The 14,384-nt window shown below is 32.2% G+C and overlaps 1 protein-coding gene across 1 annotated transcript in view; it reads right to left on the reverse strand.

Moving 5' to 3' along the window:
* LOTGIDRAFT_229452 (hypothetical protein) overlaps positions 1-10,603 on the reverse strand; it is a gene marked incomplete at both ends in the record, with an annotated part of 28,025 nt that extends 17,422 nt beyond the window's left edge. The window contains 9 exons of the mRNA XM_009065466.1: positions 138-222; positions 548-697; positions 1,351-1,478; positions 2,501-2,677; positions 3,602-3,678; positions 4,235-4,333; positions 8,083-8,269; positions 9,249-9,341; positions 10,586-10,603. Of these exons, the coding sequence (XP_009063714.1) occupies positions 138-222; positions 548-697; positions 1,351-1,478; positions 2,501-2,677; positions 3,602-3,678; positions 4,235-4,333; positions 8,083-8,269; positions 9,249-9,341; positions 10,586-10,603 (1,014 nt within the window). The remainder of the gene's footprint in view (positions 1-137; positions 223-547; positions 698-1,350; positions 1,479-2,500; positions 2,678-3,601; positions 3,679-4,234; positions 4,334-8,082; positions 8,270-9,248; positions 9,342-10,585) is intronic.
* Positions 10,604-14,384: the final 3,781 nt, after the last annotated feature.

The following is a 14,384-nucleotide window of genomic DNA, read 5'->3' on the forward strand; positions in this document are numbered from 1 at the left end:
TAAGTGTAGCAGACACAATGACTCATGACATTATTCAATTCTTGCTTCTTGGCACCATTGTGTCTTAAATTTGACATTCTAACAACTATTGAGTAACTAAGTAAAGATTGGTCATGAGTTTTAAATTTGATACTTACCTTTTTACCTTTAGCTCCTGGTGCCTGAGCCAATCTCATAATTTCTACAGGCCATAAGCGATTTTTGGCTATTTCATCTTGAAAGCTAAAAATAGAGTTGTTGCACATTAGTACGAAACTTTTAGAAACATCGTTATATTCGAACTTAAGACACATAAATTGAATTTGCACAATTCTGCATCAAACAGCGATAATAAAAAAAAATCTTGATCAAGAGCAAATAAAAAAGAGTAAAAAGAAATGCTTTGTTCAAGTCCAAGTTTCCTTAAGAAACAGGTACTTCTCTCAGATATAATTTCTTCAGAGGTTTCTGTACAAAGAATCTGGACAAGACTTGATCAAGATTTAGACTGAAAGACATGGAAAGGCAAGAACATATACAAATATATGATGGTAATCATTATTATCACCTTTTAGCTGCAGTACATTCTAAGAAACATCTGCGTTCTGTTGTCCAGGCAACTCTATTCTTTTCTGCGTCTGCTATATGACGAAATTCTCTGTCATCCTTAGCTCTATAGTCTCCATCTTCATCTTCAATAGGTTCATTAACTATATAGCTATATAAAAAAAATACAAAGTTCAAGATAAGCTAATTTAATATATCTCTCAAATAGCTGCTCACTTTTGCCTCCATTCTACACATATCGAATATCGAATGAGATTAAAAGAAATAGCACACAAAAGTTTTCTAATTTACCATAGCTTTCTTCTTGGCGATAGTAAACCATTTCACCAAGTTTCACCCAAATCCTTTGTATAATTTATGCAAGATTGTGGACTGCATGATATAAGGTTGCCATGCACCACTTTTTGTTGTGTGAAGGTGGGAAAAGCCTATCTTTTGACTGTATTGTTGTACTGTGTTTGGCACAGAGACATCATAGAATATCCAGTAATGTATGATGAAATGAAATGCATTAAAGGGCATCAGCACCAAACAGGCTATATAGCTCAGTAGTGTATTGATAGACTCATTAATAGGTTTGTATAGATAACAAATGTTATGACAAATTTGGCTTTTGTCAAGGTGAAATGGAGCAGGCTCAACTCCTATAAAAAGTCACGTTTTATGTCTGGTCCTACCTGTGACGATAACACATCCATATATCAATTCTGAGGAACTGGGTTAGTCACGATTTTTCGGGCTAATTCAAAGAAACAAGAATGGCCACTTTTCATTTGCTTTCATTTAAATCATCATTGATCTTACCTATTTGGTATAAAAATGGAATTTCCTTGAGCTGTACCAGGTGAACCCCACTTCTTATTTTTATTGGGTAATTCTTTTTCTGACCCTGGCTTCAACTGACCATTTGCAAAAACAACTGGTGCTTCTCTCTAAAAGAAAATTCAGACGGCTTGACATAAATTTACTTGAAATAAACAAAATAAATCACAGCAAGATTCTGAAGATAACTTTCCAAAGAACATGAAATACATCTACCATGTTTGTCACAAATTTAAACAATGTCATTTTCTTTGTACTTGTTGAAATGTCATCTGAATAACTTTTAATGTAAAAATAAGCTTATTTCATCAGTTATAATTCAAACTAGTCCAAGACCTAATCACATATATATGCAACTAATCAAATTCACAAAATCATAAAAAAGAGTGTCTTCTATACTACTTGAAGATAAACCATATTCTATATGGCTAACTTGATTCATACGAATTCTGATATTTTTCAACCAGAAATCAATATTTTTCGCTTTTTTTTTGGGAGGAGTAAAATAAAATTACTACTTTGGCCAGAAAAATAGCGGAAGTCTGGGATCCCTGATATATTGTATATATAGTTGTAAACAAAAATAATAATATAATTCTTGGCTCAAGGTTTTATTTTTATCATCTTGTCTACTAATAATCTTCTAGGATTTTTTAATCCACTTTTTTTGAACAAAATCTTCTCAAAAACCAAGTAATAAAACAGTATTTCTCTGTGTGATGTTGAAATGGACCCATGTAAAATGATGGGTTGCATTATTTTCATTTAAGAAAATGAAAATTCTAATACTTATATGAATAGAAAGTAAAGGTGTTCTAATGACTGGTACTAATACTGGTTTGTCTCACATGTCCATAATCAATTCATAATTAGCTGAATTAGAAGAGAATTACCAGCAGAATTCCAATCAGCGACCGATCAAGAAAGGTCAAAAAGTACTTTTTTGTTTATCAAGACTGTTCATACATTGCCATTTATGATTGGTTAAATCTCTTAATTATATGCAATAAGAACATAATGATATGATTAAGATTACATAATAATTTATTAGAAACATCAATTTATCAAATAGTTTGCTTAATTTGACACTAAAAAATAAGGAAACCCATCTTCAACTGGATAAAATGCTTACATCAGCAGTAACTGGAATAGGTAAAGCAGCAGCAAAATAATATTGAGCTCCAGATAACATCCAAGATTCTGGTGGTGATAACAAATTCTCTATTGTTATTTTCATTAAGTTACCATCTTTTAGATGTTTATCACTAAGTAGAGGTTCTTGTGTTGATAGATTGACATCAAGTTCAGCCTAAAAAAGATTAATATAAATATTGAGTGATTTTAAGTAATAAACTAATAATTTTATACACAATGAATACAGTGAATTATCAATAAGGCTAAACAAATTCCTCAGTTTTTATCATGAATGTGTCTATTATACCAATAAATATACAAGTCCTGTGTTTTTTGTACCTAAACTTTAACTACAATGGAAAATCACTGAATTTTAATTGACATTTCATGTGTGTATGTATCTTTTCTGAGGAGCATTAGACTCCTTTTGAGGCTCGCAAAGCAAATTACTTCACCTATTGAAAAGATGGCAACGATCACCGATCAATAGCGAGAAAATGAGCATAAAACTGGCTTTTATAAGAAATTATGTGTAAGGGTAAACTTCATCTGAAGGTATCATTAAATAGCCAAATCAATTCCGATTTTAATAATGTACAATTTCAGAATGGAGAAGAAAGCATTAAAAATGCCTAGATGATGATTTTTTGCAGTGACACAGTGACATTAAGTTACCTTATTATACGCCCACATCTCTCTATGTGGACATATATTGTCAGCACCCCTGTCCGTCCATCGGTCCGTGAACATTTACTTGTAAACGCTCTAAAATTTTTTTAGATTTTTTGATGGAATCAAATGAAATTCGGAATGTGTATACATATTCATAAAACGAAGATCAAGTTTGAATTTGAGCTATTTTCGACCGTTATTGCCCTTGCCCCCAAAATCTTGAATACTTACCATCTGCATGCCGTGGTGGGCGTATATGGCTGTGGTCCACTATCTTTATGTTTGTGTTATGAGCCTCTTTCTGGATTCAATATGGCTGACGTGTGCATGAAAAATGTTTGACTTACAAACTTCTTTTGTTTATAGCAGATTAGATTATTATACTGCATTTTTATGTTGGTGTATAAAAAAACAATTATAATCTTACCTTTGGAATATCTGAGTTTTCTAAAGGAGAACCAGGCAGGGTATTCACAATTAATGTGTAGTTAGCTTTAGTCTCTCCTGAAAACATAAACAATGAAGCACAATTAGCTTAAAAATCTGATGTGAGCTGATACATACAATATGTAAATAGATGGAGTAAATGTTTTATCAAATTGAAAATAAATATTTCCCAACGAAGCCGGTCATGTACGTCTTGTCACATGATAAACCAGCGTTTATTTCCCCATAACGATAACAAGATCCACATTCATTCCTTATATTTACATTGGTTTATCTTTTCTGATAAAATACGCCAAAATTTTCTATTTTTGGGTAAAAATACCCGAAACCGTTATTGCTTCATTCACCGATATCTGTCAATCAAGTTCACCGCCCCTAACAATATAGTTCTATAAATCAATAGTCTTATTTGGATGATAGAATTATCAATATTTAAATTTACAATTGTTGTTAATATTTCAATGGAATAATAAATATTTAATAATTCTATCATCCAAATAAGACTGCTGATTTATAGCTCTGGGTAAAAAACTTGGGTCAATTGTTGTTTTCGTTTTCGATGTATGCATATGCTCATATTCACAGAATCAAACATAGTAGTAAATATTCTCACCTCTAACTAAGGGTAATAAATCTACTGTACATTGCCCCAATAAATAAGTTTTTTCTTCTTTCTGTCGCTTTTCTTTTGGTAAAACTTCAACAATTGTCACTGAAATGAATTTTAAAATGTTTATAAGTTTGAAACAAGTAAACTTACTGATTTATATTCAAGTGTAGAAATAGGGCAGCCATTGATCATTGTCTGGTGACTTTAGCCTTTTATCTGACAGTTAAACTGTCTGTTATCTATATCCCTTATTTCCCATGTTCCTGGAGTAACGGTACGATGATAATTATCATCTAGCCGTTTCACTCACAATCCCATATTCTCGTCATTAATTTTCTATCAATAAGATTCCTTCAAACAAATTATTGCGGGAAAAAGTTTGAATAACGAGACACAAAATTTTAGTAACAAATTAGCTTTCTGATAATTTAGTCTCAAAGTCCATGTTTGAGTTTTATATAGTTTTCAGAAGAAGAATGAAAAAAATATCTTTAATAATCTTTACAACAGAATATTCATATTTGAAATGGCATGTGAATCAATGATTAGGTAAAGCGAGTTCGACAACTTGAATGAATTATGTCCCCTTCAATTTCGCTATTACCAGAAAAATCCCACCTGAATAGTTTGAAAAAAGTTGAAAAAGTGTTAGAAACTTAATATTCACAAAAAATTTTTACATCGAAGGATTATCAAAGATAGCTTGCGTTGCAAGGTAACATACGCCCACTCGCAGCTGTCAGAAATAATAAAACAGTCTTTAGTGACTAAAGTACGAATTTTCTCATATTGAAGAAATTATTCATGCTGAATAATTCCACAAAATTTTTTAAAATCAATATCAATAACCCAAATACAACAAACAATTAAATCACACAGCTCTAATCAAGGGCAAAAAACAACTTTTGATGCGTGTTTACAAAGTCAAGGGCAATAACTCAAAAAATGTTCATCAAAAATATCTCGTTAGAACTTGTCCGAGATCTTATCAATTCCAATGATCACACCAAGTTTCATCAGAATCGGTTGAAAACTGTAGCTTCTATTGTGCTCATGAACAAATTTTGATGCGTTTTTACAAAGTCAAGGGCAATAACTCAAAAACTGTTCATCGAAAATGCGTCAAGTTAGAACTTGTCCGAGATCTTATGAATTCTAATGATCACACCAAGTTTAATCAGAATCGGTTGAAAACTGTAGCTTCAATCCTGCTCACGAACTATTTTTAACAAATTTCAAGGCGTTCTAAGTCAAGGGCAATATCTCAAAAACCGTTAATCGAAAATATGTCAAATTCGAACTTGACCGAGATCTTATCAATCTTAAGCATCACACCAAGTTTTATCAAAATCAGATAAAAACTGTAGTCTCTATAGTGCTCACAAGAAATGTTGACCGACGGACCGACAGACATGGGCGACGACAATATACGACCACATATTCATGTGGGCGTATAAAAAGGTGGTTGGTGCGAGGGGGGGGCAAACGTGCAATCGAGGGGGGCAATTTAGCAGCAAAGCACCTTGACAGACGATTAAACGTCGGGAAATTGACTTTCACAGAGTATTTTAGATTTGAGATTATTTTTGTTAAAACACACAAGTTATAATACGTTACATTTCTTATGCCGTTTCAGTTTAAATGTAGTCGGGTATGTTCTTAAGTAGGCCTACAGATAGGAATACTTAGTATTTTGTTGAACCATTTCGCATAACGCAGCCCTGAAAGCCATGACCTTGTTTTTCGTTACGTAAAATCAAAATATCGAAATACTCATCATATGATCGACAACGCAAGAGCAGCTGACTGGTGCATTTACTCCACCATAAAATGCCTGACCAGAATGACCATTGTTGGCCATTCACTCAGACTCTGCCGCTCCTATTGACTCAGGAAAAAGAAAAGGTGTATTTTATAAAAGCGACCGGTACATTTTTCTAGGGGGGGCAAAGGTCGAGCAGCTGACATGGAAAGAGCATCTAGTCGTTCGCATGGGACAATAAACCAAGGTCCCGTGTGCTACAGGCTGTGCAAGTTAAAGAACCCTTGACAGTTGTAAATTGAAAAAGAGCAGGCTAATGCTGTTGTCCTGGCAAAATTTCCCTCATTGCACAGCATTGTGTTGCCCTTCTTCATTAGCCCAATTAACACAAGAGTAGGACGTAAAACTCTATTATTTCATTTCACATTATTTTGTCAAAAGAAATATCAAGAGTGTTCACAAGCCAAAAATTGAATGCACTTCCATGAACAACTCGAATAACTTACATAAAACATATTTTTCCATATTTCTAATTTCAATATGGTTCATCTTTTAGTGATAAAATAAACAAATTTTGACGAAAACTTTGTGAAATTGTCAAGAATTGTACAATTGCGGACAAGCGGATGATGGACATGAGGCCACATCAATTTATATGCTCCATATTTCATGAAGAACATTTGGCAGAATGGCAACTATCACCAGCACAAAATATGCAACTTTTATTCATCAACTTCTTTTTAACAATTTTTGTTTTTGATGGGGGCCCTTCCTTTAGTGACCGTTACTTGTCCAAATCTGTAATTAATTTGTTCCAATTAAGTGTTTATCAAATGCTTTTCGAACAACAAGGACAGTTTCTTAATAAATGTTCAATATTTTTATCAAAATAGAGTTAAACTGATCTTCTAAATCAATTAAAATACTTGTAGAGGGTTTGTCCCTTTCAAAAGCTTCCATTGTTGGGTTTTCTGTTTCAATTGTACTAAAATTTTAAATGACCCACATTGTCCATAATTTGTTCATAAGCCTCGCTCCTGGAAGGTCATCTTTGTCTTCATCCATGCTTAGATCAGGAAAAAAACACCAAGCACTTTTGACTTGTAGCTGTTCTTTTACAACACGCATGTCAGTCCAATTTACTGAACACTAATTTTCTTTGCACACGCAAAAAAATTTCAATGAATGACCATGATCGTGAGGTTATCAAAAAGACCAAGATAAAAGTCAATGTTGAGAGAGTTAAAATACAATAAGAGATTCTGATTAGGATGACCCAATTGAGGTATTCCAATTACCCTTCTAGGTCAATGTCATGGTTGAAACAAGAAGGGTTCAATGATATTTTGAATACATAAGCTTATATAAGATAGCTTGCCAGGCAAGGTAATATACGCCCACTGGCAGCTTTGACTTTGAACATAAATATTTAGCAGTACAGTAACAATCACCAGTATGAAATATTCAACCTTCAATCATACACTTCTTTTGAACTCTGTAGCACAACATGTTCAATCTTTAGCTCGTGAAAACTCTAGAAGACAAATATTCAATCTTCAGGGCAGTACTGAATAATAAAACGAGTTTTCAAGATCAAGGACAATATTATTCAGTATCAGAAAAGGGCAAAACTTGAGCCAAATTGGTGTATTTGGCAAAAAGTCGACTTTTTCATATTTGCCTCTATGACCAATCAAATTCAAACTTGAAGGAGGTGAAATGCAGATCTTGATATTTTGTTTTGTGTTTTACATCCATGATTTTACAAGATTCTGCTTATTACTTGGAATTAGGACCCAATAGCATCAACAATTGTCATTAATTATTCTGTTATCTGTTAACCCTTTCAACCTATCGACCGATTTACCGGCCACACACTTACGCAATATATACTCGAGCAGCCGGTATACCAGACGGCCGTTACTTTTATTACTTGGAGTTCAATTAAATGTGGTAAGACAATATAAGTCAATGTTTAAAATGCTGTCAAATTCAAACATTAAAATCTCTATATAGTTATGTATTCAGTTTGATCAAGAAAAGATATAAAATTATCAACATTTCTATATAATAATACAACTAAACTTACAGACAACTGGTTTGTGTGCTATTTCATCCAAAGCTTGGGGATCGTCATAGCAACAATTTAAAACAGCGTTGAAATTTATTTCTGCTGCGCCTTCACCTGTGCTGTCAATTTTCTGTGACTCTCCCAATATTTTCTCACCAAATTCTGCTTTTACAACAAAACTCACAGCATCACCTTTTTGACCTCTCTATAATACAAAACATGTACATGTGTCTAATAAATAACTAGAAACATAGAAAGGCTTGTCGAATACAATAAAGTCAAATCTTCCCGGTGTAGCTAAATTTAGACTCCATGTTAGTGTGGGTGTAAAATTCCAAATTCCAGAACTCTACAAACTATCCGAAATGGGTCAGAAAAGACATAGCAATCGGAACTAAAGATGTCCCAAAGGATGTCCACAAGTTTGTGATTGACAGCGAAAGAATATTTTAAAACATATTTCATAATCACAACTATGTTTCTTCATGTAACATAAATTCTAGTACTCTTATTCATACTAACACTAGCAATACTGTTTCTTAATAATAACAGAATTTCCAGCCTGGCTCAATTAAAAACTATACATCCTTGTCATACACAAATATATGCACGTACTTTGGCTGAATTTAAGTCTCATTTTCTAACCCAAATCGGACAATTCGAAGAGCTCGGAATTTGGAATTTTACACCAACCGCATGAATCTGTATTAAAATTGACTAGCCACAAAATTTCATATTTTAATATTAAAAGCTTAATAAATTTGGAATGAGTTATGTTAAGCTAAAACTAACTTAAATTATTTTTGCGAGATTTAAAGATATTCTAGTATTGAGAAATATTCACGGAGATTAAAGGGGTATTCCGCTTTTTTGTAAAAAGTTTTCATAACAAAATCGTCATAAATTATACCTGAAAATATTTCTAAGGTATGCTATTTACATCTATGTATCTTCTTGATACTATCAGTTAAAACCTTGAGAATATGTAGAAGACATATTTCTCTTACGTAATGTATTCAAATATTTTTGGCATTTAAAAATTAACAGCTGGATTTTTATAGTTAAATCTTTCAGATTAAATTATTTTAGATTGGTGTACAGTTTTCAAAAAAAAAAAAAATTTCCAACCTGACACAAACAAAAAATAATTTGCAAGCACATGGCTTTCTAAAAACCCAACTCACTAAATTTCGTGCAGCAACAACTGATATTGTAATTGGTTCAGGTGCTCTAACTGGGGGTACTTCAATTTCTGCCATACTTTTTACTTCTCTAACCTGAAATTATACAAACATAAAGCAATATTTGTTTTAAAACAACTTCTCACCAAATTGACTAAAATTGTTGGTTTTAATAGAAATACTGACCAAGGTCACAAGTAGAGACTAGGAATTTCAACATTGGAATTAGTGTCAGTCAACCCATTTCGGGTAAGATTTCACAGCACCTGGGTCTGATTTGAGATGACCAGTTAACTGTCAATTTGATTAAAAGTTGAAAGAAAGCATTTTGACAAAAAAAATCGTCATTTTATTAATCTTGAACCTCTGTATCTCTAGTAAATAAACGTTTAAACTTGAGTTGTTTTTCTTGATTGAATAGTTGAGAGGTTTATCGTGATGGGGTATCAAATGGACTATCAGAAGTTACTTGATTTTTGTGGTCAAGATTATCGAGTCTGAAACTGACAATTCTCGAGATACTGGTCCAAACTAAGTACTCAATGTTCAAGATTTTTTAACAGGTGTTACAGGTTAGTATAGATAGCTCATAGATTCTATAGATAAGATTCTTCTTTACCACTAAATATTTCTGCAGAGGGCGGGGCGCTGGGCGCCGCTCTGCAGGACGATCTATCACAGTTATCAAGCTATTGTTACAATGTTTGAAGATGAAACGTAGAATGCTTAAGTTTGATATTTCTGTTAAATACAGTGTAAAAAATGACCCAAGCCGTTTGATCTAAAAGCAATTACGGTAGGTTAACTCAAACTCAATTAAAGATTAACAGAGCTCATTTTATCCAGAGCTTTTGAATAATTGGGGTACTTATTTGATGTGTGGAAGCCATATCGACAGAATAATATTAGTAGGGTTTAAAATATGTTCGTCCTGACTTTCCCTATTTGCCTACTATTTTGCGTATCTGGCTAATTCTTTGATAAAATGAATAAATCCAATGTTCATAATTGATAATATCTTTTTCATTTTTATGATTTAACAAGCTTATGTCATAAATTTTACAGTAGTGTATAAGCCCATGGATATCAAGGCTCTTAGGGAGTGTCATACACATGCCCTCTTTATTTTTTTACTATGAAACCTGACATTGCTTGATAGAATACTATTCTGGCTATACGGTTGTAGCGGTGAATTGATCAATTGTCTTTTTTTTTTTAAAGTTTTTAGAAAGTGAATATGGCTAAGTTTTAACGTAACATTCCGTCCAAACCACTCAAAGTGATTTTGAAGGTGCTGCAATTTAATTTATTGATCTAACGTATATACATATCGTACATACGTATATGGCTCTTTGCATGGTATTGGGATAAAATATAGCATGTCAAGAAAGCACCTGTTAATTTAAGTTACATACAAAATTAAACCAAACTAATTTATTTTTATTTTTATATAAGTTATTTGTAAATAAATAAAACAATATAATCCCAATTATGTTTGAAGGAGTACTACAATTGAACAATCAAAAAATTATCCCTATTCCTTTATAGACGGACGGTAACACCCGAAATAATGTAGCCCTTCTTTGAGCAGCCAGGTTATCAAGAGAATTATCTGCACGCTTATAAAAAATCAATGAAAACAAACATGTACGTGTGTCTTTCTGAATTAAACACAAAAAGCGCACTTGAAGGAAGAGATCATGTGTAAAAAATATTTGTTAATCTAGTATCGTTTTGGATTGTATGTCCGTCTGAAGAATTGATAACGCTCTCAAATTTTCATATTGATATCACGTGACACGGAAATACACTGTCAAACAATAACAGATACTTTAATCATTGTCTCGCTGAAATGTTATATGATATGCATATTTTGGACTAAATTGACCAATTGCTGAGAAAACCAATCTCAAAATTATCGAACGTGACACAAATACAATTCCGTCCCAAAATTAGTAACGTTCGCATGTTTCAAAATCCATTCCAATTTTTTTACCTAGCCTCTCGCGAGATTACAATTTCTTTCTGGATGTTGACATCAAAGCAATGGAGTCTGACAACGAAAATCGCAAACTCAAGGTAAGGAATATTCATTGGAATTGGCAACTTTACTCAGTCCGTCCATAAAATAAGTCACATTCTCATTGTTCGAACAGGTCTAAATATTATTTTCAGTTTTTGAGGCTGAATATCTACCCCAAAACGGATATAAAAATGGTGTGTATAAACTGTGAACTGGACATTTCTCGCACTGATTCGGTCGTCTTTCGCGGGGAAATGTTTTTTCATTGAGATCGTTATTTATTGGATGGAATATATATTGAGAATGTTATTTATGGGATGGAATATATATTGAGAATGTTATTTGTTGGATTGAAAATATATTGATAACGTTATTTATGGGATGGAAAATATATTGAGAACGTTATTTATGGGATGGAATATATATTGAGAATGTTATTTATGGGATGGAATATATATTGAGAATGTTATTTGTTGGATTGAAAATATATTGAGAACGTTATTTATGGGATGGAATATATATTGAGAATGTTATTTGTTGGATTGAAAATATATTGATAACGTTATTTATGGGATGGAAAATATATTGAGAACGTTATTTATGGGATGGAATATATATTGAGAATGTTATTTATGGGATGGAATATATATTGAGAATGTTATTTGTTGGATTGAAAATATATTGATATCGTTATTTGTGGATGGACAATAATAATATACTGAGAATGTGAGAATGATTTGGCAAAGTAACAGGCCTACTAAATTCGTTTTTATTTTTTTTTTAGGTAAATCAATTTTAGTATAGGACTAGGAGGGTGAAGGGGTCTAATTAAAGGTCTATGGGCCTGTTATTTTTCTAAAAGTCTATAGCATAGTCCAAGGTAGTACTAGGCAAGAATGTTGAAACACATTTACAATGTTATTAAATAACCCCTCTTTCCTCTGAAAATGCCATTCATTCTTTGCATCCACCTTCTTGAATTTGACCGTTTGGACTTCTGTATTCCTCAGTTTTGTATACCGGTACTTTCTTTAACAAGACAGGAGTATTTGAAGATTTTTTGTAGGCCTATTTCTTAGATTGCAATTTCATAATTTCAAATTAAATAAACTTTAAACTTTTTTCTTTTTTAGTCCAAATTAAGTTCATCAACTGAATATAGAAGAAAGCTGAAAAATATGAGAAGTATTTAACGTATCAAAAAGAACAAGGGAAAAAAAACCGAAGTGAGCTTAAAAAGAGATTGAATAAATCAAAACCAAGTAAAAAAGATGTTGAAACACAAGAAAAAATCAAACTTCAGAATCGATTTTGGTCAAGAAAAATTTAGAAGAAAAAAACAAAACAAGACTAAACAGAAAAGTACCAGTACATCATCAAGTGCTTTAATAAAAGTTTCATTTAAACATGTCACACCTCAAGAGAAAGTAAATCAAAATGAAAAATGGAGAACAGATAAGCAAACTTTTCGTGATAATTTAAAATTAAATCCTCAAAAGTACAGACGGTTTAAAGAAAAAGACAGAAACAGGAAAAGGCTCAATCGTGATCAATCAAATTTTTAACTAGCATGGATATCGTGTCTATTGAATAATTGGATTATGTTAAAGATTCTTGATGTCAAAGGAGAGAATCTTTGGTTAAGATATATGGTCGAACAGGATAATAGAAAATATGTGTGGCCTGCAAAAGAAGACTGTTCACTAGAGCCAATTGATAGGGTTAAAAAGGTTTTGAGTTCGCCATTGCCAACTGTGGTTGGAATCCGAGTCAAGTTCCAATTTTCAGATATTATGTGAATATATGACAATGGTCTGTGTGGATGTTATGTTGATAGAATATACTAATTGATAATGTTACTTCTATTTGTCCTTTTGAGAATGTTACATAAACTATTTTTATGCCTGTTGAGAATGTTACTTTCCATCCTTATTTTGAGAACGTTACTCTTTGTCCATCCACTATAACGTTATCAATTTTTTGTTACAAACTGTTGTATTTCTGATATTTTCATTAATGAATTCAAATAAACAGTAAATTCTGATATTAAACACATTTAGCGGTTATCAAATTGTTTAATTAATATAATTTATCTCTTTGTTGCATTGATACAGTATAAATATGCAACAAATGTCCATCTTTTTCTTTGTAGTACAAATTTTAATATTAAGTGATCAAACCACTTAAAAAATATTAAATATTCATGTGAAAATATTAAGCAGAGTATCGTATTAGTACCTTAAACTAGATATAACTTGTAGAAACTGAATATAATTGGTGGTTTAGGATACTTGTTTTATCCTCAGTCAAATTTGTGAATTTAGGTGGTGCAATATAAACACTAACCGCTTGTCTGGTGATAAACAATTTATCTTATAATATTCATTTCTGCTTTATTGAATGATGTCTCCAGATGGATGAAAAAAGTTTTAAGCTCTACATTCACTTTTAATTTTATCTACTCTTTGGGAGTTAATGGTGCCTTTACTGTACAAATAGCCATATACAAAATTATAATAAAGTTGAATAAATTCCGTCCAAATACGCCCCTGTTACGTAAAAACTTAAAGATAGCTTGCCAGGCAAGCACACCTAAATTCATTAAAATCAGTTGAAAACTGTAGTCTCTATTGTGTTCACAAGAAATGTTGACGGACCAACGGACCGACGGACAGGGGTGACGGCAATATACATCCACATTTCCATGTGGGCGTATAAAAACCAATGAAATCCGACCAGGGCGGGGAAATACGCTCAAATAAGGTCGTTCTACGTCATCTTGAAGTCAATCCGTCCATCTTGTTACGCTAAACGGTAAGTACTATTATGCTTCCTAATTTTTTCTAGTCTAAATTGAATCTTAATTAATTCCATGACGATTTTTATCCGTGCATATGTTTGTTTTACCATAAAGAAATATATATTTTGCGAGTTTTTTTTTTTAATTTACATGTCAATCGATCGAAAATTAACGTTACTAAGACAGATTTTAACGTAACTTCGATCAAAATATAACCACACTTTTTTAAGCTTTTGTTCATTTCAAAATTTATAATAGTCTAGTATACTGTTATTCTTAGCCTGAAATTGCTAAATTAAGACGACCGTGTCAATGC

Source organism: Lottia gigantea (genome assembly GCF_000327385.1).
Source record: "Lottia gigantea unplaced genomic scaffold LOTGIsca_7, whole genome shotgun sequence".
In the NCBI taxonomy this organism is placed as follows: Eukaryota; Metazoa; Mollusca; class Gastropoda; family Lottiidae; genus Lottia; species Lottia gigantea.